The sequence below is a fragment of the Sceloporus occidentalis genome, unplaced genomic scaffold, assembly GCF_023333645.1.
Source record: "Sceloporus occidentalis isolate IW3139 unplaced genomic scaffold, rSceOcc1.0.p SCAF_56, whole genome shotgun sequence".
Classification (NCBI taxonomy): Eukaryota; Metazoa; Chordata; class Lepidosauria; order Squamata; family Phrynosomatidae; genus Sceloporus; species Sceloporus occidentalis.
In genome coordinates, this window is record NW_028317036.1 from 5249385 (window position 1) to 5276407 (window position 27023).

The 27023-nt window shown below is 37.6% G+C and overlaps 1 protein-coding gene across 1 annotated transcript in view; it reads right to left on the reverse strand.

Annotated features, from left to right (window-relative positions):
* Nucleotides 1-46: 46 nt before the first annotated feature.
* LOC149287859 (myomesin-1-like) overlaps nt 47-27023 on the reverse strand; it is a 42030-nt gene continuing 15053 nt past the window's right edge. Inside the window, exons 12-36 of the mRNA XM_089492451.1 lie at nt 26944-27000; nt 26289-26413; nt 25808-25991; nt 25314-25488; nt 24926-25047; nt 19563-19759; nt 18858-18984; nt 18593-18777; nt 18384-18498; nt 17296-17452; nt 16617-16723; nt 15982-16026; nt 10516-10652; nt 10066-10210; nt 9621-9680; nt 9248-9315; nt 8184-8297; nt 5469-5556; nt 4919-4957; nt 4500-4605; nt 4169-4332; nt 2284-2320; nt 1482-1504; nt 1005-1060; nt 47-331 (exon numbers count right to left, since the gene is read on the reverse strand). Of these exons, the coding sequence (XP_089348577.1) occupies nt 47-331; nt 1005-1060; nt 1482-1504; nt 2284-2320; nt 4169-4332; nt 4500-4605; nt 4919-4957; nt 5469-5556; nt 8184-8297; nt 9248-9315; nt 9621-9680; nt 10066-10210; nt 10516-10652; nt 15982-16026; nt 16617-16723; nt 17296-17452; nt 18384-18498; nt 18593-18777; nt 18858-18984; nt 19563-19759; nt 24926-25047; nt 25314-25488; nt 25808-25991; nt 26289-26413; nt 26944-27000 (2918 nt within the window). The remainder of the gene's footprint in view (nt 332-1004; nt 1061-1481; nt 1505-2283; nt 2321-4168; nt 4333-4499; nt 4606-4918; nt 4958-5468; nt 5557-8183; nt 8298-9247; nt 9316-9620; nt 9681-10065; nt 10211-10515; nt 10653-15981; nt 16027-16616; nt 16724-17295; nt 17453-18383; nt 18499-18592; nt 18778-18857; nt 18985-19562; nt 19760-24925; nt 25048-25313; nt 25489-25807; nt 25992-26288; nt 26414-26943; nt 27001-27023) is intronic.

A 27023-nucleotide genomic window follows, 5' to 3' on the forward strand; every position in this document is an offset into this window, starting at 1 on the left:
ACCACTTTCCATCACCCTAACCTCCCTATTTCCTCTGCTTTTCTATTCATTTTTTCTTAGCATCTGGCTGAGTTTCCTCTTCAACCCCGTGAATCTCTGGATTAAACACACTTACAGTAAAATCATTAGTCTCAGTGCCATATTTGTTCTTTGCCCGAATGCAGTATTTGCCCGAGTCGCCGGTGGTGACCATGGGAATAGTGAAGCTTGCATATTTTCCAGACTCGAATTTCAGAATGCAGTTGGCATCTGAAGTCAGTTCTCTCTCATTCTTTAGCCAGGTGACTTCAGGAACAGGATCTCCCCAGATATTGCAGGTAAGGTTAAGTGACTAAAGAATAATAATAATATAATAACAATAAATAATAATAATTTGCATTTAAAACTATATACATATTACAGTATGTACGGGAGTAGCTGGACATGTAAAAACACAAAGGTCTGTTTTATGATACAGCTATAGTTCCCCATGTTGAATATTCCATATTCCAAATAGACATGTGACACAAATATAGGGTGAAATATGCTTCTAAGCAACTAACAAAGCAAAATAATGGAAAGTATTATTATAATGAATGGTATTATAGTTTTGGGTTTTTTTCTTTTTTGTTTTTGAATCGTGAAAGTACTTGCAGCAAGAGAATGAATAGTATAAATACTATATTAAAATCAGTATTACAAAAATGAATTTGAACACCAACTGCCCTGGTTGGTATGATGGAACCTAAAAGGCATGAGGGCTGTAGCCAGTCCTCGGTAATAACTTTTCACGCACTATAAAGTATTAAATATAAAATATTCTGTGTAAGAGATGTTTAAAGGTAAAAGGAATGCAGAAATGAAGTGTGTGTGACCTCTTCATGATATGCAGGTATTTTTTTACTTTAGGTTTTTACCATACATAAGATGAAAAACATGATGGCTCATTATAAGTGAATTAATAATAATATTATTTCCCTGTTTGATATACGATCTATATCAATCAGTTAGGTTATATACTGTACCTTTCCTTCCTGTATGGTGACAACATCAGGCAAACCTCCTATTACCCTTGCACGATCTGCAGAAGGAAAAGGTAATAAGAACAACTAAATAGAATATCTTGCTAAAATTTCTGTGAAAAAGTCCCACGTTGTGTAAACTGCCATTTTAAATAAACACCACTTTCCAGTATAAACAGGGATTTATAATCATGAATGGATACTGTGAATTAAAATGGAAACACAGCCCGATTGTATGATGCTTTATGTTAATCTCTTATATACTATATAAAATAATGAAAAAATAAATTTCTAGCACAGTTTTAAAGCATCATGCATTGCCACAGAGCAGCAAACTGCTGTTGCTTCTTTGGCCAAAAACTGCACCAGAAAAGAAAATCGAGGAATAGTATTATATATATATGTATTATATATATATATTGACAGCAAACTGATACCTATTATATAAGCACACACATAAATTTAAGGTTTGCAACTTACTCTTTTCTGCAATCGCTGCTTGTCTGTCATTGGAGAAAAAGACAAAGAAATATTTCCATATTAATAAAAATAATCCAGGTACACATGTCTGTTTATGCTGCCTGTTTATATTGTTTCCTAGATAAGATTACTGGGAAGATGCTGGTAAAAACATTTTTTAAGCATGCTGTTTATCATTTTTTTAAAGGACCATCTACATGTTGATAAAAGCCAATTAACAAGTGAGAAGAAAGGATTATTGTCTCAGAGTTAAAATATCAGAGGGAAGAATATTTTAAAGAAGGAGAAATACAAGGTTGAGAAATCATACCCTAACAACAGGGTTGTAATTTCACAGGGAGAGTGGCAACTGCCCATGCGACGCAAGGTGAGGTTGAGCTGCCCGGGAGCGATGCCAATGCCCTTCCCCTCTACTTCTGGAGGCAAATGTGACTTCAGTGTAAGTTGGAACTCCAATCCTGCCCCAGGGGCCATGAACCCTAATTACACTATCGGGCCATCGACTTAGATATGCTGAAAGCATAACATTACTGAGAGGGTATTGGAATTACTGCCAGCAAAAGTGGCTTAGGTCAATACAGTTAGGAATTCTAAATCAGAGTGAGATTTGGCATAGGAATATACTTGACCCAAGACAAGACCGAGAATCAACTAATAGATGAACAGGTAACCAATGTTTGTCGTAGTTATAAGTTAAAACTATGTAATGAAACATGAATCCCATGAAAGGGTTGTAATCCTCTTTGCAGTAGAACTATGTAATTCTGTTAACACACACTCACACGCACACTGTAAGACTTACTTTAGCCTCTGGAATTCAGCAAAGGCTTCATCAAAAGCTAGAAAAGACAGATAAATAGATATTATTAAAGTGCATTAGTGACCTACTCTGTGCTCCCATATAGTCTAACTTCAGAACATTTATAAAATCAGATATGCTTCATCAATTTGCTTTAGCACGACATAAGTCAGTGTTGCTTAACGTTTGTAATGTAGTTGAGCACATACTAATATGGAGGATGGAGCCCACGACAAAATTTAATATAATATAATAAAGTAGAACCCAGCTTTGTATACTAAACCCAGGAAGACACAACAGTAATGGGGGCAATCAAGTCTCCCCAGTGTGCTGCTGCTGAATGGCAGATCTGTGGGCTAGCGCAGTGCCCAAAGTAAATACACATTAGATTGAACCTATTGGCTTGGACGATAGATGCAGCTCTCCTAGAAACCTACCAACCAAACAGGATGTAGAGGTTTTTCACTAAAAATGACCGGTGTGAGGATGAACCAGCATAGTGTCTTATTGTAACTGAACAATAAATGTGTCTTTCACCTATTTTGCTGCATTTAATAGACAAATGCATCTGGATTCATACAAATTGCAAATTTGCATAATTTTGGTCTGAAGGCCCAAAAAAACGAGACCCCCCACCAATCGGATGAAAACAAAGCAAAAAGCTCAGAATTTTCACCTGGAATTTGTGGGCCCACATTAACTCACACCCTCTCATTCTTGTTTACTGTCTCTCTCACGCTCTCCAAATGTTTCCCTACCTTCTCTGCTAACCACTTCTGGATCTTCTCCCCCTTCTCCTCTCTTTTATCTTCAATCGGATATATTTTACATGAACCAAGGGCAATATGGCAGCGCTTACGGTGATGTGCTTTCCCCGATTGGAGGATTGAGGAGAGGATGTCACCGCAAGTGACACCATATTGGAGGAAGTTCCCATCGGGTTATGTCCGCGGAGATGTGGATTAAAATAGAAGACAGCAGATTGAAGGTTGAAGATAGAATAGAAGGGAGAAGATAGAAGATGTGGAAGTGGTCAGCAGAGATAGGTACGGCAACATAAAGAGAGCATGAGAAAGGATGAATGAGAATGAGAGTGAATGTGGGCACTGGGAAACAAATTTCTCTTGCATGAGAACAAATGGGCCGAAAATAAACCGTCTTGCATTTAACACTTTTAAAACTAATTGAGGCATTAAAACATAAATTCTATAGTATAAACTGTGCTCAGTTGGTCATATGAAAAAGATATATAAATCTTGTAATCAAATTGTGCTCTCCTAGAATATTAATTAAGGTTTAAGATATCATTAAAAAAAACTTCAAAGATGTTATCCAAGTAAATACACATGGATGCAAACATCATCCTTAAAAAAAAAAAAAAAAGGTTAAAGTAAACACCTGATGTGACTCATGTCAGGAGATTGAACAAGTAGTATTTCCAAAAGACTGCAAGGTGAAAGGGGCCGAATTCCCTGAACCAGATGGCGATATTTGCTCCTTACAATGCCCTGTAGTAAGATTCTTTGGCAAAAACCCTAATCAAAACATTTGCGATGACATAAGTGGCCAAAATATAGGAGCAATTCCAGGTACCAGCGAATAATGAACAGACAAAAGATCTGAGCTCGGTCTTAATCTTAGTGAAACGTGATAGGAACATTGAATGCATCATTCTTACTAGTGTTGCATATGCCAAGTAGCCTCAAAAATAAACTTCACCCGTAATAAACCTAGGCTAATTGTGACTGAATAATGTTAATGTAACAGATCAGATCACATAATAACAAATAATTTCATTGAAGTTGTTCTAATATCTGGTATTCTGATAACAAGACACAATACCAGCTCCGAACTGAAAATTAAATGATGAGATTAAACAATTCTTTACCTTGTCCAGACAGATCAACATCTTTGGTATGTGTTGTTTTCCCATCAAAGAGTTCCATTACATATTTGCCTTTGTCATTTGCTGTGGGTTCATTGATCTGTAGCCAAATCATTTCACCGGTGACCCCTGTTTTAACTCTGTCTGTGTATTTTATCTTTGAATCACTAACAGATAGATTCACAAAAGAATGGTAATGTTAAAATGGAAGTACTCATTGTCAAAATACAATGGTATTTTTACCATTTGTTAAAACAAAACAGTTAGTATCTAAACTTGTCCATGATACTAGTAAATATATGTGAGATGGTGAACAATAATAATTTTCACTTACTTGTGGCCCCAGCTGACTTTTAGATCATCCACATAATAATTCACGAATGAATACAATCTGATGCCTTCTTCATTGCTCTGGATCTTGACTTGTGTAGCTGATTCGGCTGTAGGCAAACATACAGTATATTAAAACAATATTTTGAAAAGCCATTAAAAATATGAAATACCCATTGTTTACTTTTAAACAATTTTTTTTTACCCTCCTCTTGCAAGCTGACAATCTAATGGGAGAATTAGGGGAATTTAATATCTTCACATAAAAGAAGATGCATTAACGTATTAGAATAAAAAAAATGCTTTTTAAATGTAATCAAATACATTCAGATCAGAAACCATATGTATATACTGTATCAACAAGTAAGGCTTACACTTAAACACATATAGGAAGAATTATACGTGGTTACATTAAATGCTTACCAATCTTTTTGCACACGGCAGTCATGAGATCGTCAAATGCTGAAGAAAGAGGTTGAGTGGTACAATGTTAGACAGTGGTACATTGACTTAAATTATAGAAATCAACCTATAATACATAATCGCTATACAGTTCAAGAGTTAAAACCATTCTTTTGCCTAGGGTAATCTTTTGATTCTTTAGATAAAAGTAATTAAGACACATAGAAACAAAATATACTGTGTATATATATATATATATATATATATATATTTATACACACACTCATACTTGCATGCATATACTGCATGTATCTCTGTAATTTTGTTAAATTTAGTTATAATATCTGCTCAGGGTGTGGGGCTGATCTCTCGATAAAAAAAGACTTTATGTGAACACAAACACATGTATTGTCCACCCAAATGCATTAAAGATCTATGTATGGAGCCCAACGACAGAGGCTTGCCGACATTGTTGGGTGATCAAGAAGAACAGATCTGGGACCCTTTGGAATTACACAAATGTCTCCTTGACAGACACATGCTAACAAAGCAATTACAGAGCAACACTTACCTGAATCCACAAGCTTGAGTACACTCTTGTCCTTTCCTCTGTCATCTTTCAGTATCACCTCATAAATTCCTGCATCTTTCCTAGTAACCTACACAAAAGGTTAATACGAAATTAAACACAATCATGCCATCAGAGCCATTGTCTACCCATATAGCAGATTTAGATTTTGATATACACAATAAGCAAAGTAGATCTTAGTCAATTGGACACCTATGTAGCAAGCATCATATGCACATGGCACTTGCTAGTTAACCCTCACATTAGGGATTCCCTGTTATGCAACAAAATACATATAGCTATTGTATGTCAGTGGTTGTGTGCAGCAATGTATTGAGGCCTAGGCTCACTGTGTCTAGGGCAGCAGGTCCAGGGAGGCACAAACCCTGCTAAAAAAAACTGAGGAAGTGATCGCCATCTTGGGAGATCAGAGCCTCCAGTGCGTTGCTGCTCAGTAGGCTGGTTACAAGGGAGATCTCTAAACTAGACTTGTGCATTCGTCTTCGGGCGAACATGAAAACGAACACGAAGAGTGCGTTTTCGTGTTCGTTCCGAAGACATGAAGAAGAGAAGACAGTGCCGGTAAAACGTAGGCGAAGACGAAGACTCACACACGAAGAATCTTCGCCTTCGTCTACTATTCTCCCCGGTCCCTTCCCCATCTAACTTACCTTATCTTCACAGCATCGCGGGATTTCCGCTCCCGTTAACCCCTGCGATGCTGCGTTGGATAACGGGAGCAGAAATCCGTAGGGTAAAGGGCTGTGCAAGCGACCAATAGGCTCACTCGCACGGCCCCTTACCACTAGTTGCTAGGCAGAAAAAAAAAAATAACCTGGGACCCTGCTGCAACAGTTAAAAGTCCGTGCCAGCGACCAACAAAGTCGCCGGTACGGACATTTAACTGACACAGCAGAGACACCAGTGGTCTCCCCGCTGTGTCAGTTAAATGTCAGTGCCAGCGACCAACAAAGTCGCCGGTACAGACATTTAACTTAGCATAAATAACTTACTATAACTTCGGACACAATGCTGCCCTCTGTTGGTTTTACATTAAGTAGCATATGCTTGAAATCCAAAGTTATTCTGCTACTCGGTGTAAAACCAACAGAGGGCAGCATTCTGTCCGAAGATATATTAGCCATATGTGGCAGTGTGTTCATTTTCATTTATTAATTATTTAAATAAAATATATCCCCATGATCCGCTGGTCTCCCCGCTGCAACAGTTAAATGTCCGCACTCGCGGACATTAATTTTGTCGAACTTCCAAACTCTTTTTTTCTATTTATTTTGGGGTTTTTTTGTATTAAACTGTTAGACAAAAGGATCATGGGAATAAATGCAAATGAACTCACGGCCCCATATGGCTTATATATCTTTGGACAGAATGCTGCCCTCTGTTGGTTTTACATTAAGTAGCATATGTTTGAAATCCAAAGTTATTCTGCTACTCGACGTAAAACCAACAGAGGGCAGCATTCTGTCCAAAGATATATTAGCCATAGTCTAACAGTTTAATACAAAAAAAACCCTAAATAAATAGAAAAAAAGAGTTTGGAAGTTCGACAAAATTAATGTCCGCGAGTGCGGACATTTAACTGTTGCAGCGGGGAGACCAGCGGATCATGGAAATATATTTTATTTAAATAATTAATAAATGAAAATGAACACATTGCCACATATGGCTAATATATCTTCGGACAGAATGCTGCCCTCTGTTGGTTTTACGTTGAGTAGCAGAATAACTTTGGATTTCAAACATATGCTACTTAATGTAAAACCAACAGAGGGCAGCATTCTGTCCAAAGATATATAAGTCATATGGGGCCGTGAGCTCATTTGCATTTATTCCCATGATCCTTTCGTCTAACAGTTTAATACAAAAAAACCCAAAATAAATAGAAAAAAAGAGTTTGTAAATTCGACAAAATTAATGTCCGTGAGTGCGGACATTTAACTGTTGCAGTGGGGAGACCAGCGGATCATGGAAATATATTTTATTTAAATAATTAATAAATGAAAATGAACACACTGCCACATATGGCTAATATATCATCGGACAGAATGCTGCCCTCTGTTGGTTTTACACTGAGTAGCAGAATATTCTGCCCCAGAATATATTAGCTATATATGGTACTGTGATCATTGGTCGACAGCAGGAGGCCCCCTGCTGGCGACCAATGGAGTTGCTGATACACACATTTAAAGTACTGGCGCCAGAGCTGCGTTAACCCCGTATTAACCCCTTAACCGGAAAAAACGAAGAAAAAACGAATATTCGCCCGAAGAGAAGACAGGAACGGGCGAATATTCGCGGAATACGAAGATTTTTTTTTCCCCGAAGACGAGCACGAAGACGAACACGAAGAGCCCCCTGGTGCCCAAGTCTACTCTAAACCCCCAACCAGCCTATTTACACTATGGAAGACTTTGCCAAGCCAGCATATCCGCCATAGGATGCATTAAAAAGCACTGTGCGCACATGGAGCACTGATATATGATGGTGAAATGAAAAAAGGTGAAAAAAAAGAAAATGTACAACCCAATAGTAGACTGCTTGCTTTCCTCAAGGTGCATTTAATGTGTTCCATGACTGCGGGTAGTATATACCTGGTTTAAGCTGGGTTAAAGTGAAACTACAAGATGTTCACACAGGCCGAGAGCATAGACTAGAATTTATAAACATGTAAGATGGTGTCATACAAAGAAATCTTACCTCAGTAATCAGTAAAGTACATACACCATCCTGGAAGTCATGCTTTTCATCCACCATTATCTCCATCTCATCTTTATACCATGAAATATTAGTTTCCTTCTTAATATTAGCAACCTATAAAAGGGTAATAAGGATAATCAATAAATCACATTGTATGCCTCTTTAATTTTATTTAAATTGCCATATTATTATCTTACCCCTAAAGCTAGAAGCTGACTACCTGGTACCCGTGGTCACTTACTACTTGTGTGTTTTTTTTCTGTATCTGCATTAGTCTGACAATGTTGGTGCCCATTTAAGTAGATTAGCTTGTTTGAGCAGGGGGCCAGCTTAAACTCTTTCTGTAAACCCAAACTGTGATACGATGCCCTACTTATTATGTCCAGTTTGATGATTGTAGGGCACTTTTGTGGCACTATATAAACCAATAAATACTAATGTGGCAGGTTCAGTGCACGACTGAAACACAAAACATTAGAGAGATGCAGCTCCTTGTTTTTGACTGAAGCTATGGGATGCTGCAGCTCATCAAGAATTAATGTAATTGTATGAACAGCTTTAACTTCAGAGGCAATCGAGATTACCAACTAGATGATATAAACACAAGCGGGCAGAGCCGTGTTTCTTGGTGAGTCTATTTAGTTTTAGGGGCTCGTGGTGGACTGTATGTTCCTCTGTCAACCCTTTGCAGTCAGCTGGCTCAATGACACACTAGCAGGCAGAGGCATTAGAAGACCAAACCAAGGTTGAGAGGGTTCACACACCACAATGAATTTAAGTACCTAGTATACAGAAATAATTTCAGGGAAGCTACTCAATTAAATGTACTCCCTAACTATTGAGGGAAACATTTTATTCTACGTTGATTTCCAGATGTATACACACACATTCTTAATGTATAGTTCAGTTCTTTATATTGTTTGTGCTTATTCTGCGCTATGCAACTGAAACATCTGATTTTATGAAATTATGGTAAGTACAACAAAATCTGAAATGTATATATATATTTGTATATTTCTGTGTGACGGTCATTTATTGTTATGTTTCAATTCCAGTTTCCATACCTTGCTTTTCAACAACACATTGCATTCAGGTGTTACTTCCCATCCAAGGTACTCTACAAAATGAGGACCTATTAGGCAGCAAAAAAAAATTTTTTATTAATACACTTAATTATGCAAGTTTATAATTCACTTTAGTTGTTAAAACATGTGTCTTTCTTTGAAAACACCCTTAATATTGTGGAAGAAGACAAATTAAGTGGCGCTACAGTATTTATATAAATATACATTGGCAAAACTGTATTTATCCATAGTTTAGTGAATATATTCCTATAAGCCAATGGTCATAAGAGTTTAAGGATTATGAGTCCCTTTTCTGTAAACATTATCAATTCTTTTTTCCCATCCTGCAATAATAACTGTTTAGATAATTTACCTTGTTTGCGGATCCATTCATGTCTCTGGAATCTTGCTTCCTTCTGCAATTTATCAAACACTGTGGAAAATAAATATATTTAAAAATTGCCAGAACAGTTCACCGGTGTAAGTTAACCTTAATCAGATCAATAAGAGCTGAAGCATAAGAGTTAATATACATTTTCCTCACTTACTAGTCAATGAAATAGGGAAGAGAATATTAAAACTAACCATTTATCGCAAGTAACTTCGACTCCCTAAAAAAGCTTTGTTTACACAATTTATCATTCATTTAACGGCTCCTAAACAGTAAGACCCAGAGAGATTCCTTTGATGCACTCATTCTTACTCTATGGAGCGTCATTTTCAAAGTGAGCCACAGATTCCATGAGATAAGACTGGCGAAAAGCTACCAAGTCAAAATAAAAACTCTCTCTCCCTCCCTTCTAAACAATATATCTCACCATCTCCGATCAAAACCAGGCTGGACTGGTTGGTGGCTTTTCCATCTTGGAGCTGGAACGTAAAGGTTCCTTCATCTTCATCTTCTAGTTTGTCCATGATCATCTCCACAATGCCAGTTTTAGTATCCACATTCATTTTGTATTTCTTAAAAAAACAATATTGGAAAATAGACTTCTTACAAAAAGATTTTATCCACAAAAAGCACAAATTACATTGAGTTTTCTACATGTGATACATCTAAACAATTGCATTGTAAATCTTAAACCCACTTATGAAGTAGAAATAAAGCAATGATAAAAGCAAGTAATGTAGATGTCTACTTAGTTTTTGTATTTTTACGTATTACCGTAATTGAACAAGATTTTTATAAATGTAGAAACTCTCCATTATTTTTTACCAAAGAAACACAAAAAAAATGTGATTCATTCATTTTTATTTTTTTCACTTACTTCACCGTTATGGATTTCCTTGTCATTAAACACAAAGTTAGCCTTGCCATTAGGGGATAGTTTCTCAGCCTGCATCCAAAAGCGAACCTGTCCCTTCTCCAGAATCTCAACAGCCAAGCCTGACTTGAGTGGAATAACTGCAAAGACGTAGGTGAACTTTGTAAGTCATCGTATTCTAGACTGATGTCTAACCATTTGCCAAGGTTTGCAAACATAGAAAAATGAGCGGCCAGTTGTAAAGAACAGTACTCGTGGTTATAAAGCAGGAGAGTTAATTATTGTTACTACAAATGTCTTGAGGAATAAGTTAAAATTAGTATAACACAGCATTCTAATCTACACTAATTAATGTGAAATGTGTATTTTGACTCTAGTGGAGTCAGTAGGGCATACTGTGTAAAGGTAATATTGTCTTGATGTGCCTCAGTCAGTGGCGTCGCTACAGGGGGGCAAGGGGGGGGGCAATTGCCCCCCCTAGGTTAATCTTTGCCCCCCCTGTTGCCCCCCTGCTAAATTTGAATCCCGTCTTTCTTTCTTTTTTTAAATTTATTTTTAAACGCGGAGGAGAGAGAGGGTGCGGCCCGAGTAAGATCGGCAGCCAAGGCAACCGATCTTACGAGGGCCGCACCTCGAGCCCGGCTACTTACCTGTGGGAGGGTCTTCTGTACTGCAAAGAGGAAGCGGAACCTAGCAGAGTTCACGTGACATCACATGACTCTGCTCCAGTCCCGCTTCCTCTGTGCTTTACCAGAGAACGCAGAGGGAGGCCGCGCCCTCTGCTGAAGTCTGTGAGCGGCATCAAGGAGCTGCAGTGCAGGGAAGGGGGTGGGGAGGGAGTTTGAATGAGAATGTATGATTGAGGGAATGAATCTGTGAATGAAGTGTGTGATAGCATGGATGTGTAAGTGCTGGAACCTAGGCATGATGGGACTTTGATTGCTGTTAGCAATCAAACTCCTATCATGCCAAGTCAGCCAGTACATGCTGAAACCTAGCTAGCTGCCCCCCTTGTCTATGGATGCTGCCAGCAGTATGGGGTCTGCACATCACTTACAGCCATCCTGTACCAGCATGTACTGGCTGACTTGGCATGATAGGAGTGTGATTGCTAAGAGCAATCACAGTCCCATCATGCCCAGGTTTCAGCATTTACTGGTTGGATGTGTAAGTGCTGGAACCTAGGCATGATGGGACTTTGATTGCTGTTAGCAATCACACTCCTATCATGCCAAGTCAGCCAGTACATGCTAAAACCTAGCTAGCTGCCCCCCTTGTGTATTGATGCTGCCAGCAGTATGGGGTCTGCACATCACTTACAGCCACCCTGTACCAGCATGTACTGGCTGACCTGGCATGATAGGAGTGTGATTGCTAACAGCAATCACAGTCCCATCATGCCTAGGTACCAGCATTTACTGGTTGCCTGGGTATGATAGGAGTGTGATTGCTGTGTGGGCAGTGTGGACGGCAGGGCCGGCTTTGGGGTGCGCAACCTGTGATCTATGCATGTAATTTAGGGGGTTTTAAATATACCTTTTAACCCCTTAAGGACCGGGCTCATTTTTCGTTTTGTACCCTGTGGGACCGAGGCTGTTTTGACACTTTTGTGGTGCTTGTGTTCAGCTGTAATTTTCTCCTCACCCATTTAGTGTACCCACATAAGTTATATATTGTTTTTTTCAGGACAAGATGGGCTTTCTTCAGATACCATTATTTTGATCGTATCATCTTATTTACTATAAAAAAATTAAAAAAACATGGTGAAAAATTGAAAAAAAAACACATTTTATGACTTTTATTTGAAAAATCTTTTACTCACCTAAAAAAGCAAGTAAAAAAACTAGCTAAATAGATTCTACTACTTGTCCTGAGTTTAGAAATACCCAATGTTTTAATGTTTTTTTGCTGTTTTTTGTAAGTTATAAGGCAATAAGTACAAGCAGCGTTTTATGATTTCCAAATCTTTTTTAACAAATCTGGTCAGTCTGCCTCCATCTCCTCTTTGGAACATCTTTGAAGCCGGTTAACTCAATTTAACCCATTCAAACCATATATTTTTGAAAACTAGACACCCCAGGGTATTCCAAATGCTGTTATTTTAACCCTTTCCATGCACCAATTATACAACTACACTTTGTCAAACTTTGTAATAGTAATTTTTTTTATTTTTTTTTCCACACAAATTGTACTTTAGTTATAGATATACAGGTGCTGGTATATGTCACTGTCAAACAACACCCCAATATGTGTTCAGCAACATCTCCTGAGTACAGCGATACCCCACATGCATGGGTTTGTCAGATTGTTTGGCTGGTAAAAGGCTACTTTTGGGGCATGCGTAATTCAGGTGGTCATTTGGTCATTGTGCCTCCCTCTCCTCTTTGGAATATCTTTGAAGCCGGTTAACTCAATTTAACCCATTCAAACCATATATTTTTGAAAACTAGACACCCCAGGGTATTCCAAATGCTGTTATTTTAACCCTTTCCATGCACCAATTATAGAACTACACTTTGTCAAACTTTGTAATAGTAATTTTTTTTATTTTTTTTTCACACAAATTGTACTTTAGTTATAGATATACAGGTCCTGGTATATGCCACTGTCAAACAACATCCCAATGTGTGTTCAGGAACATCTCCTGAGTGCAGTGATACCCGACATGCATGGGTTTGTCGGGTTGTTTCAGATTTAAAATGCCACATTTGGGAAGTGCGCTTTTTTTCTCCATTTTGGTCAGTCTGTACCTATGCCCTATCTTTGAGCTAGGCCACTCCAATTTACCCCATCAGCCATTTTTTTTATATATTAGACACCCCTTGGGTATTTGAAGTGCTTTTATTTTAACTCTTTGTTGAGATTTTTGAGAAATTTTAGCACTTGCTCAAAATAATAAACTTTATTTTTTAATTTTATTTTTTTAATACTTTTTTTATATATTTTTTTACACATTTTGCTGGTACTGGATGGTTCATCTAGTGACATCACTGCATAATAATTTTTTTGCTGTATTCAACCAGCAAGTGGAGCCAGTTCTCTAGAGGGTCTGGAGACCCTCTAGCGAACTTTTTCGTCTTTATTGTTTTATTTCCCGGGCCGCCGCCATCTTGCTTGATGGCGAAGATCACCGGCAGCGGCGGCTGTGACCGCTCTCCGGAGCGGTCACAGCCCACCCAGAGGTAAGTGTTTGGTGTCGCTGGATGCCTCCTGATCGAGGCATTCCAGCGACACCATTTAAGTTTAGGAGGCGATCGTTGATCGCCTCCTAAACGCTTTTAAAACGGGCATCCGCCGCCATACAATGTATGGCGGCTGTTGACGCCTCGGGGAGGGGCCAGACATGGCCCCCGATGCCGATCTCGGCCTTGCTGAATGCTTCGACAGTAACGCCGTTTAAGCGAAGAAAGTGATCGTTGATCACTTTCTAAGCTTATTTTACTTTTTGACGGTTCAGGACCGTCAAAGGTCATTTAGTGACCTTCATGTCATGACGGTCCTGAACCGGCAAAGGTCGCGAAGGGGTTAATGACGTGTTTTTATGTGAATTCCAATTGATCTTTACCTGCAAAGCTGGGTTTTTGCGTTATTCTGTAGATCCATATCTATATATTTCCATACATTATTTATGTATACCTGCAAATACAGTGTTTGTATGTCTTATTCAGTTGATTAATACCTGCAATGCTGTTTCCATGTATTTATTTGATCTATACCTGCAATGCTACGTTTCATATACTACTGTATACCTGCAAATACAGGATTTGTATGTCTGATTCTGTTTATTTGATATATATCTTCAGTGCTGAGATCACAGGTGAATTTCAGTTGATCTATCCATGCAAAGCTTGGTTTGTGTGTTAATGTGTTGATCTATACCTGCTATCGGCAACTGGGGCTAATATTAATATATATGGGCAGCAGGGGCAAAAACACTAAGGGGGGTATAAACGACAATGCAGTGTGAAAAATCCATCCTGATTCAGACGTCTGTGACGTGAATTGTGTCCTGCTGTTTGTGTGTTTTTGGTTATCAGTGTAGCAGAGCCTGTCCTCGGGTGTGTGTGTATAGGTGTTGGTGTGGCAGAGCCTGTCCTGGTGTGTGTTTAGTTGTCAGTGTGGCAGAGCCTGTCCTAGGGTGTGTGTTTGGGTGTCAGTGTGTCAGAGCCTGTCTGTGTGTGTGTGTGTGTTTGGATGTGGGTGTGGAAGAGCCTGCCCTGATGTGTGTGTTCAGTTGTCAGTGTGGCAGAGCCTGTCCTGGTGTGTGTGTGTGTGTTTGGATGTGGCAAAGCCTGTCCTGATGTGTGTGGGTGTCTGTATGGCAGAGCCTGTCCTGGTGTGTGTGTGTTTGGATGTGGGTGTGGCAGAGCCTGTCCTGATGTGTGTGGGTGTCTGTGTGGCAGAGCCTGTCCTGGTGTGTGTGTGTATGTTTGGTTGTCGGTGTCGCAGAGCCTGTCCTGGTATGTGTGTGTCTGAGTGTTGGTGTGACAGAGCCTGTGTTGGTGTGTGTGTCTGAGTGTTGGTGTGACAGAGCCTGTGTTGGTGTGTGTGTCTGGGTGTCAGTGTGTCAGAGCCTGTCCTGGTGTGTGTGTGTGTTTGGATGTGGGTGTGGCAGAGCCTGTCCTGATGTGTGTGTGTGTGTTTTTGGTTGTCGGTGTGGCAGAGCCTGTCCTGGTGTGTGTGTCTGGGTGTTGGTGTGACAGAGCCTGTCCTGGTGTGTGTGTCTGGGTGTTGGTGTGACAGAGCCTGTGTTGGTGTGTGTGTTTGGTCATCTGTTCCTGGCACTTAACTTACAGTAGGAATTATTTAATTTATATTTATCCAGAGATAAAATGCCCTCCTGAAGTTGTAGTGACTTCAGGGGACAAAACGTTCAAGGCCCTGAAATCATTTAGTGGAAAAGTTATTTATTGTGTTATAATATTTATTTCAAGGATTAGTTGCACTCAATTGTGGCTTCAGGCTTCCCATGTTGAATGATCAAGTATTATTTTAGCCCAATAACAAAAGTATAATTCCATAGCACATTATTTTTGGAAATTATGAATGCCCCCCCAGTTTGAATGTGATATCTTGTGTGCCCCCCCTATATATTGTTTCTAGAGTCGCCACTGGCCTCAGTGAATAATTTCCCCTATAAGTGTATCTGGACTTCCATTATTATACTCTTAGACTGCACAGACTTGCCATCCTAATTTTTAAGTGATTTGGGAGTGTTTGGGTTGTCTTCATCATGTTCTTGCTTTTAAACTACAATCAATAAAAGTTGTTTTTCTATATGGTTTATTTATAGTCAGAATGGCATATGGAATGCAATAATATATGCCCAGTATGTGATTCTCTTGTGGCACCCCAACCAGTTTTTTTTTTATTTTGTTAATGATACATCTGTACTGGAGCAAGGAACATGAACTGCCAGCCCAGTATTCTGATCTCACCTTCGCTAAATTTGTTTTGATCACCACTTACTTGGAAATTTGTTGTCGTGACTGAGTTGTAGCAGACGTCTCAGCTCTGCAAAGGAGACATGGATTAGTGGATGAGTTCGTTCAAATACAGGCTTTTAACCTTTTTGCACTTCTTTTCTTGGATTTAAATAAATATTTTTATTTTCATTAATATTATTACATTTTATTGAGAGGGTACCAACATATTCTGTAACCTTATTAGAGTGAGGGGAGAGTACAAGTGTAAAATGTAAACAGCAGTAACAAAATTAACAATAACAGCAACATTAACAAGCATAGCACAACAAAATGTATAATCTATTTTGTCTTCCTTAATTATTAGAATCAAGTTCTTGTATTCAAACTTAATATGGACAGGAGGGAGAAGCACAGATGCCTGTGGATGCATGCTGATGTACTCATACAAACTTCTTACATATAAGTATTATGCTTTACACATAATATCAAATTGGGTAGATATGAGTAGATTGTTTATTTTTATACATATATATGTGCTTATATATATATCTATATATATATAAAATAAAATAAAAATTATGTGACACATTCAAGAGGAAGTTCAATTACAGTAATGCAAAATGTTTTTGACTTGTTGGCTCCTTATTCTTGTTATATAGATGTAACAGCGGCCGTTACCTTCTTCGTCTATTGTATAACTGGATGAAACTCCATCAGTCTCTGTAACGACACAGGAATAAATACCCAAGTCTTCTTCTGACGGATCTTTGAAAGTAACCTTAGTTCTAAAAAAAAAAAAAAAAAAAAAAAAAAAAAAGACAATTACAATATATATATATATATATATATATATATATATATATATATATATATATATATATATATAAATGGACTGGGCAGCAATACAATCTATGCAACTGGAGGGGCAAGGAGATCTGGGTATTCTCCATTTCATTGATGGATCCTCTATCGCAGATGGTGATGGCTCAGGTTGGGAAATCATATCCCTATGCTTTGATTTGTTGCTCTTCTCAGGAGCAACACAAGATACTCTTGGAAATCCATTATTAAAAATGTCTAGTGTGAGGGAGACTACAGGGTATTGAATCATTATATTTTTACTATGCTGCACAAGGCACATAAACCAAATGTTTCTATTAAAGCGTAAGGTGCTTACAGCTTGGTAAAAATGCTAGTTGGGGCCAAATAGTTATCTGCTGCCAGATTTTATGTTGCACCATGATTCCTCAGATGAAGCCACTGACAGCCCACATTAAATGGATGGTTTAACTGGGAGACAGACTAAATCATGCATGCATTTTGTAAGAAGTAAAGAAAACAGTAAGCGATGGGTCACCTGCCGCCTTTGGTCTCAATATCTACTCTTGATAAATCTTCAAGTGGCTCATAGTTCTTGGACCATACAAACTTGGAGTCTGGAGTTAGCTGATCACATTCAAAGTTCAAAGAAATAACTCCATTATCATCAACCTCCACAACTACCTCTTTAGTACCTAGAAAATGAGCAGCAAAACACAATATTGGAACAGCACTTTGTTAATGTTTAACAGAAAATACATGGCAATATTTCTGGTTTAGCCTTAAATTTTGTATAGCTTTCACCTTTAAATAAAAGCAAACATAGTTACATAGTTTCATTTGTTACATGAAATAACACATGCTGTATATTTGTTATTAGCAGTAACACAATTTCCGATTACATTACTGTAAGTAAAAAATATATATATATTTATGTGTATGCGGGAGTAATTTTGTTATTTTCCTGCTGGTAGAGAATGGTGGAACAGCTGAATACTGACAAAGTATGAAACAAGCAGGGCTAAGCCCCCCCCTTTTTTTTAAGCATGGCCTGGTCAAACAATGTAGACATCCCAGCCTACTACAGATTGAATGAGAGAGGTGTGTGATTTGTGTCATTTTTTTAAATAGAGTTATTTTTTAATGAACAACCTATATACATGTATGATGGTTTAAAATGACCAATGCAATAATATAATGTGTCATCGATTGGGTGTAACTTGTTTATTGTCCTTAAAGTGATCTAAGATGTTAGGGTTTACTTACACACAGTACAATGTAACCATGTGTAACCCATCGGACAAATTCGGAAGAATTTGGGTATGAAAACTATAATATAGAGATCTATTCAGCTTACTTGCATACTTGCAACCTGCTTTAAATTGTATGTGCCCAAAGCCATACATGTGCTTGTCATCTAAAAGGTGGAGGTACATCTGTGGTCTACTTGTGTTATAAAAGTGACAATAAAAACGTTTAAAGGTTTGGCCTTTACAGGAGAATTAATACAAGCCACCACTGGTTAATTCAATAATATACACATCTATAATTTGATAACCTATGTAAATTACATTATTTGTAACTGTAATGACAGCTATTAGCGAGACTAAAAAATAATGATTGAACCTGGTTTGGTCTGTGCCAGTACGGGATCTGTCACATCAGATGTCTTGCCAACACCAGCCTGGTTAGCTGCCCTAACACGTAGCACGTAACGGACACCGTCCTCCAAATTGCTGATCTACATGGAAGACAACAAAAATAATAATTTACTTATGAAATACGTTTTACTAATGGAGTTCAGTATATAGAAGTTCAGTGGTGACTTAAAGTACCTTCATGTATGTGTTTGTCGTTGGCTTTGTGTTCACACCTCTCCAGGTTTCTTCTGGTGCATCTGCCTCTTTAATGTCCACATAAAACCCTGTGACTGGTGTGCGTCCTGTGTACACTGGAGACTTCCACAGAAGAACCATTGAGTCACCCCTAACTTCAGATACATTGAGCTCATGTGGAGGTCCTAAGGTAAAGAAAGGTTGTCTAAGCACATAGTATTCTGTATAATGAACACTAAAAGCAGTAATAACTTTATTTCCTTACCTGGCACAGCAATGGTCCATTCTTCACACTTATATGGTTTACTTGGTTGAGATGGTGTTCCAACCCCAGCCAGGTTGCAAGCAGCTACTTGATATTGATATATAGTGTTTTCTTTCAAATTCAAAACCTGTAATGTAAATGTACAGTAAAAATAAAAATGTTTTTTAATCATTTCGAATAGCCTACTATGCAAATGTTCTCCTAATGAGCTATTAATCCACTCACTACTTAAAATTTGTCAAGTACTTAACGTAACAAGACTGAGATGTACTATAAATACGGTAGATTAAACAAACCTGATACATTGCATGGTTTTAGATTCCATATGCAGTAAGATCCGATACATTCAGAAAATGTGGCTTTATAGCTATAGTAGCAAAGTTACTGCCAGTGGTGATTATGACATAGAAAAGGTTACAAGTGTGTCATAATTAAAATTAAAAATTAAAGGACCCCAAGGTCAGAAAGATTTTTAATGTCCAGTGTTGACCAACCTTCTGTTTCAGATCTTGTATAACTTCTGGCTGTTTTAACAAAGTAATTTAGCCTAAATAATGACATATTTGTTTATTTAGGTCTGTCTGATACTTAATGGTTCGTAACAGCACACAGTGGCCTTTTATAGGAGCACGCAGGCCACAATGTTTTTTGTGACTTTTTGTCTCTATTTATGCATAAAAGGAAGCATGAAAATAGCCATTTTACCCTATATGCTCTGTCGCTAATAGGCTTCACGTTGCCCTCATGCCACTTTTCAGGTACACCATCAATGACCTCACGGTAGTTGATATAGTAGCCTTGAATGTCCACTCCTCCTGTGATTTTGGGCTGTTTCCATCCAATAACCATGGAATCACGAACACTTTCAAGAAGAGTGATGTCATAGGGTGGGGAAGGAGTAGCTGTTATAACAGAGCAACATCCGGATTAGGAAAACAAGTGACTTGTTAGCATGATGTATTATGTAAGTAGTAACACGCACTTTGAAAAACATTATTCGGCACCAATATATTATAGTGAAAAAAGCTGTGAGGGTATTTGTATATATCATTATGAAAATGTGAACTTGGTTGACTTAAATTGTGTGAAGGGTGCAATGATCTTCCCATTACAACTAAACAGGCTTTATTTGTATTGCAGAGCTATCTAAAACTCTGAGTTTAGGTTTGTGCAAAAAATACGATAAGGGGTTTTTTTTTTAATTTTTTTTGTAAATGCCTGTCAGTATGCGACAGGCAATTACAGATCTTCCAGTTCTATATTTATTGGGTTGATGGCACATTGTATACGGTTTAGCCAGTAAGTAAGCTTGCAAGCAGAACCCTCTTTACCTAATGTAGCAGTTTGTCCTTGTTTGCCGATTCTAGTTTTGTCATACACCTTGAATGTATTATATGACGTGCTATGTAATTTGTTGGTCCTATATAAGATAATAATAAATAATAATAATAAACAATGTCAAGGTCCATTAAAGCATTTAGCCGCATAGATTTAACTATGCTCCATGAGAAGGGTGTAATGCATAGTTAATCTGTGAGTCTGTCTTTCCAATCTTAAGTATCCATTATGGATACATGCCATCTCGGCACTTCTGGAACGGTAGTTGGCCCTTCCTAGTGTATGGATTGACAGGGAGGGGAAGACTCCATGTGGCTCTAATGTTCCACTACAACACTACAGATTTTATCATTGCACCCTAGGTTTAGGGTTATAGGAAACAAACCACTTACCTGATGCGCCTGAGACTAGTTCATTAAAATAAGCATGTGCCGCATGGAACTGGACTGAGTTACCCTGTTACTTCTGCAGTTTACATAAACCCTCCATTGAAATGTGTAATTTGAATAATAACTCTTACTACACTTACCAAAGCTTTCCAAGCAGACCCATGTAATTCTCATATTGTCTTCCGCATACATTATAAACGTTAAGCGTGACTAGCCCAAAGATCCCTTGCGCCTTCGGACTTCCTTCTGCCCATAATTATACAATAACCATAGCATTCCATCACGCATCCCCACGCTTCCATGTGATCATACGAAACTAAACATCTATGTTTATAATTTATAACAACCTCGGGCCAGCCCTTAAATTTGGCTTTATACATATGCTCTTTTTTTCTCTATGCGCATCGCTATTACTTTTGTTGCATTTTACATACAGGTAGCAACTGTGTGTTCCTTTTTTATAGACATGTAGTCTTTAGAACAAGTGCTTTTCCAAGTGAAAACAGTGGAAGTTGTGCACACTACCAGGTTTTCCAAGTGTAGCGGAGCAGAGAATTTCACAGCAATATCAATTACATTATTAAACTCCAGATTATAATAAAAATAACAAATATATACTTCTGATATATAGACTAAAATGTTTATAGCTCATCTTAATAATAGGTTATAGGTCTTTTTTCCAATTTTTGCAATTTAACTTCCTTTTATTACACTGAAAAGGCTGTCGGAAGAAGCTGCTGTACACCAGAGAAAAACATACTTACCTCTTTGTGGATAACTTTAAACAGATTATAAACTCATTCTTGTTCTAGAAATAACATACTAAGACGACCTGCAAATATTTGATTGCATTGATCATTTAGGTATCTGTACAGGCTCTTAAGGCTGGTACACATATAGGCCACGCCATGGACAGATCTCAGTTGTAATTATTGACACCTAGTAGCTCTGCTCAAGACACACGTCTGGAGGAGCTGGCGTATATGTAGGTATTTAGAAAGATAAAGAAGATAGTTAAAAAAAATGTAAATGTCCCTTCAGGTCTAAATAGAGTTTTAAGTTATGTTAAATAAATTAATCATATAATACTATCTGAAAAGTACAGTTTTTATGACAGGTTGGTTAGCATCATTGCCAAACCTTAAAACCACTTTGTATGCACACATCTGCTAATGCCTTATCTCTCAAAATATGCAAAGCATTCAAAATAAACACATGCTCCAAACCGACAAGCAAAATGTTTTAGGATATAATGCCCCCCCTGATGTGAGTTAATGACTATTATGCACTCTTTTATATCATTCACTTAATAAAGCTCACCTATTTTCTGATAACAGATGACATGCAACAAAGCATAAATGTATGGCACACATGGGCATGTTGCATTGGAGAGAAGCCATATGGTTGGGACTACAACTTCAGTTTTGTTATAGGAACTGCCCTAGAGCAAATTAATTTCAACAAAGCAAGCTTGAGAGTCAAGTTGGGTCTCCGATGGAAATATTGAAGCTTCTGTATTTCAATCTAGAAACTCCATGTGGCCATCCAAACAGCCACAGAAGGGTAGGGCCAAGGGCAAGGAAACCTACTAGCATTTCATGGATATTTAATTTTTGGGGGTTGCGTTTTAGTTTTTATTTTAACACTTGTGCCTTATGAGTTACCAATACAAAATCCCATTATTTGCAGCCCAACTCGGGGTAAAAATCTTGCACATATTTATCACATTACAGTTTGAATCAACATTTGGTAAACTCAGTTCTGGCCGGGTTAAGACCCAAATTGGTTCAACTGAGTTGTTTCACTTGATTTTTTTTCTAAATCTCAAGTAAAGTTAATGAATGAACCCAAAATTTTATGTTCAGTTGCATACTATGTATTATATTCCTTTTCTGCAAACTTCTAGACGTTTGCGGTTTATTTAAATACAAAGTTTAAATTGTTCAGAAGCAGACATTCTGAAAGGCTCATTATTTTATTTTGGATTTGGTTCATCTGGCAATAATTCAATTGGTGATATAACTATAAGTCAGAAAATGACTAACTTGTTTAGACGCTCAAATTTTTTTACATAAAGCTAGTTGCAAAAAGGCATTGGTGGGTGTTTATTTTTATTATCGCTTACTGATGATGTAATTATCTGTCCATCAATATAAAGGATTTAGGATTGGGTGCTTTGTGGGCCAGCTGGATTTTGCATTACTTTATTCTCTGATGGTTGCATTTCTATTATAGCACGCTATAATTTTATAGATCAAAAGATAAAGCATGTGGAAATTGGAGAAACAATGAGTCTGAAAATGCTTGCGTTTTATATATGTAGTGAGCCACAGCAGGAATTAGCGGAGGAGGAATGATAAGCTTGTCTTGATGATGAACGCAATGAGGTGATTGTGGCTGAAGTAGACATTGTTTTGACACTTACGTTTTTCCACCGCTTCTCCTTTCTTTGGTAAAGGTGAAGGATCCTTGGTCTCATTACTTGAACTGATTGTACTTACTCCTGTGTGTCCAGGCTTATCAGACTTACTAGGTTGGCTATTTTTGCGTTTACCAGTGCTGTGTGGTAAGGTATCTGTGGCAAGGGAATGCTGTGTGGACTCATGCTTGACTTCCCGACATGCTGGGGAGTCTGTTAGTCCATCAGCAATACCACTCAGCTGAGGGCACGCACCATGTGGCAATCCTCCCCCTACAACAGCCAGGAGATAAAGAGATTTGTAAACCATTTCATACACTTGGACTCTCTAAATTTAAGAAGACTGAGTGCCAAAGGGGTAATTGCCTTGGGACCCCTTTTGTCATTCAGTGTCTGGTAAACATAGATAATTACATGATACACATGTAGGTTACATGCATACAAGCTCACATGACTTTAGTGGGTCCCACTTCAATGCACATTGTAACATACTGACACAGTAAATATTATGTATATTGAAAACATGTACAATAAAATATTGCTATTATTTGGGGTAGGGTAGAGGGGGTCTCAAATGAATATCTCTCACAGAGCCGAAACTGCTTATGTATTGATTCAGGAAAACATATTCTATAATATATTATTGATATAATAACAAGCATTAAGTTCTTTGACCAGACCCATAAAACTAGAATTATGTACGGCAAAATCCTTATCATGCAAACACAGAGCAGTGTGTGCCAGTATGAGTCCTTAGTGAACTGACAATCTAACATCTATGCTGCTGAATTGTATTATTAAAAAAATAGGCATTTTTAATGTAAAACTGCTTCTTACTGTTTTTACTTTTATTAATATTATTTGCTAAGTGTGTATTACGAACACCACCAGGGTTGATGTTTCCAAATGGAGACTTTAATTGACAAGATAAAAAAATGAATCTACAATTCACTGGCTTGACACTTACACAATTTTAAGCAGAAAATTTACTGAGATGAGAGTATTAAATTTGTCCATTTATATATAGTTTGTATGTTAATATAACAAAGAAGACATAGTTTACATGAAAAAGTATGGACGATTTTGCATTGTATGCGTTCTTACTTCTAAATGTTGTTTTGGTCCTTTTAAACGGTTAGCTTTTAATATCTGTCATCATGAGGGACTAGAGTCTCAGACGAATCAATCTTGAACATCGGGAGGTTGTGCAAAACATATATCTTCAACTATACTGTATGCATTCATTAAGGTTAAAATTACTAAAGATTTGCTAAAGACTTACAAAATATAAAAAACTTAACTCTCACAGAACACATTACACATTATTTTATACTTTTCTATGAGCTATAAGCTACAAATGTGTTACTTTACAAAAGGACAGTGAAGGGAAACTGTGAGAATGGACAAGCTGAAACGCAGTTATGAAAGCTACTAATGTTTATATGTGCTTCGGTCATGCAACGTGCACATTTAACAGATCATGCCAATGAAAAGGTCATGTAGCAAAACATAGCAACCATAATTAGTCATATATTAAGAGCATACATGTATTCTTCACAACATATACCATGTAAATGCCTAGGGGTGTGGTGTGATGATAAAATGCCACGCATTGGACGATGTCGGATTTCCACCTCCGTGAAACCATGAAGTCAGCAAAGTTGACTTTTGACACAAGGCATAACTAGACACATGGTGAAAGGTGAACACACGCTGATAGGATGTAAGGATTAACTAGGATAGTGAGGAAGCCTTATACTGGCTGAAAACCAGCATCTGGAAGGAAACATGGGAGATACTGCAAACCAATAACATTAGTTAAAATAATGACATGTGAAGAATCGGTGATCAATACAGTACATAAAAATTAAAGATATGGCTATAGGGAGATTTTGTAGCTAGAATCCTACTAAGTCACTTACCAATGGCAGCTTTGACTTCAATAGCTTCTGAGTCTGAGGAGTAGTCGCTAAGTCCGGCTGCATTAACAGCCCTGACCCGGAAGATGTACTGCTCGCCAGTGATGAGGCCATGGCAAATAAATCTAAGATATTGTGTGAAAAGAGTAATTTTACAAAGGGAACAGAAACATAGATGGTGACAGCAGGCAAACCAGAATATAGATGTATTTTTCTACAATAGATGTGTAGATTGCACACACAGAACATGTAGGTGATATTATACAATATAATGCACAGCAGATATATATAAGAAGAAGTAACATTGAATAATAATAATAATTTTGGGCTTTACCCAGTGCATTATGAAAAGTAAATACTCCATACCCCATGTCAGATTGTATTACTTTACCTTTTGCCCTTCACTGGATTGTTGTTGCATGGTTCCCACTGCCCAGAGCCTACGATGCTGGCTTCAATGTAATATCCCACCAGCTCCCTGGCGTCCTTAGATTCTGTCCAGGTAACAACCACTGATGTGTCCGTGTTTCTTGTGGGCACGATCTTACTTGGAGGATTGGGGATATCTAACGCCCAAGTGCATAGAAAGAAAACAAGTGATGTGAAATAAACCATGCATTGTTCTACACAGTAAAAAGTTCAATAGGTTGCTATTTTTCAGTTATGTCTTTGTGAAAAGAATAGTTCTCTTTTTAAATTATTTTCATTTGATCAGCCATTTAGGAGTATTTTAAAGATATTAATTTGATTTGTGTTGATATTTTTAATTTGTTATACGCATCAAACCATGTTTCCCCCAAATAGGTGATCTGTCTGGCAACTATTTAATTAAAAATTAACAAAAATCGTTTTTTTTTATTTGTATTGATGGACAGCAACACTTACCAAGCTTATCACCCACCACCGTAGCCTCTGTTGCCTCAGAGGGCTCACCAACTCCTGCAGAATTGCATGAACGCACACGGAAGCTATAGGATTTTCCTTCGGCCAGATCAAATAGAGCAAAGCGTGGAGACTTTACAGGGATCTCTGTGTTTACTCTCTGCCAGTTATCTGTTCCTGCAACGCACTGTAAATTGACAGATAAATAAAAATAGTAAATCTGAAAGGCCAAAAAATGTATGCCAAATTATTTTCTACTGCATTAAAGCTACTTCTCCCTGATTTCTTTTTAAATCTTAAAAGTCACAAAACCCATTTAATATGATTGTGAATTAAATCTATAGCCATAAATGCAACTGGTAAGATAATCTCTAATTTTTAAACCAACTGTCTTGATTCCATTGCATTGAAAAAAGAGTAAGACTAACCTTAGTAAATGTTTATTTTATGTATATTTCAAAACTGCTTAGGAGTTAGAACCGACCTTCTCTACATAGTACATGACACCTTCATGTCCACGTTGACCAGGAGGTTTCCAGCTTAGTACAACATAGTTCTTGGTGGCTTCAGTAACAGTGAGATCAGATGGTGGCCCAGGGATGACTCCTTCTGTAGTGGTAGAACAATACACTATAGTAAGTACACAACAATCATAACATTACAAAAGTAAAATAACAATGCTTAGTACCTGTCTACCTTCTCTTCAAATGTACTCTGTTAAAAGGACATCTAGTCCCTATATTTATATTTGTAATGTTTTTTCAGTGTACGCTGGAGTACATGTCACCATATGCATGTGTTCATTTTCTATTTGAGGTGGATAATGTAATTTAAATGGCAGAATACATGCAAATTGAGCTAACAATTCACTACTACGTTTAAGAGAGCAGAGAACTTGAGTACTGAACGTACTTACCAACTCAAACAAAATTATGAATAATGTATTAATAATACATATTTACGTATTTAAAATAATAACATTTAATAACATAAGTAAGTTTTCCAAGCACACTCATGCCTCACGCAACAATGAGGTTTTGAGAAACATCTCATAAATCCATTTCAAAGTGACTCTTGTGAGGAGATCCTGAAAGCCTGCACAGTTAATGAAACTTGAGACAACTCTACAGCATGATTACCTGTGGGTTCTTCTTCGGTTACAATGATTTGCCCAGTCCAAGGAGCTGAAGGACGACCTGAAACACGACAAGATAAGAGA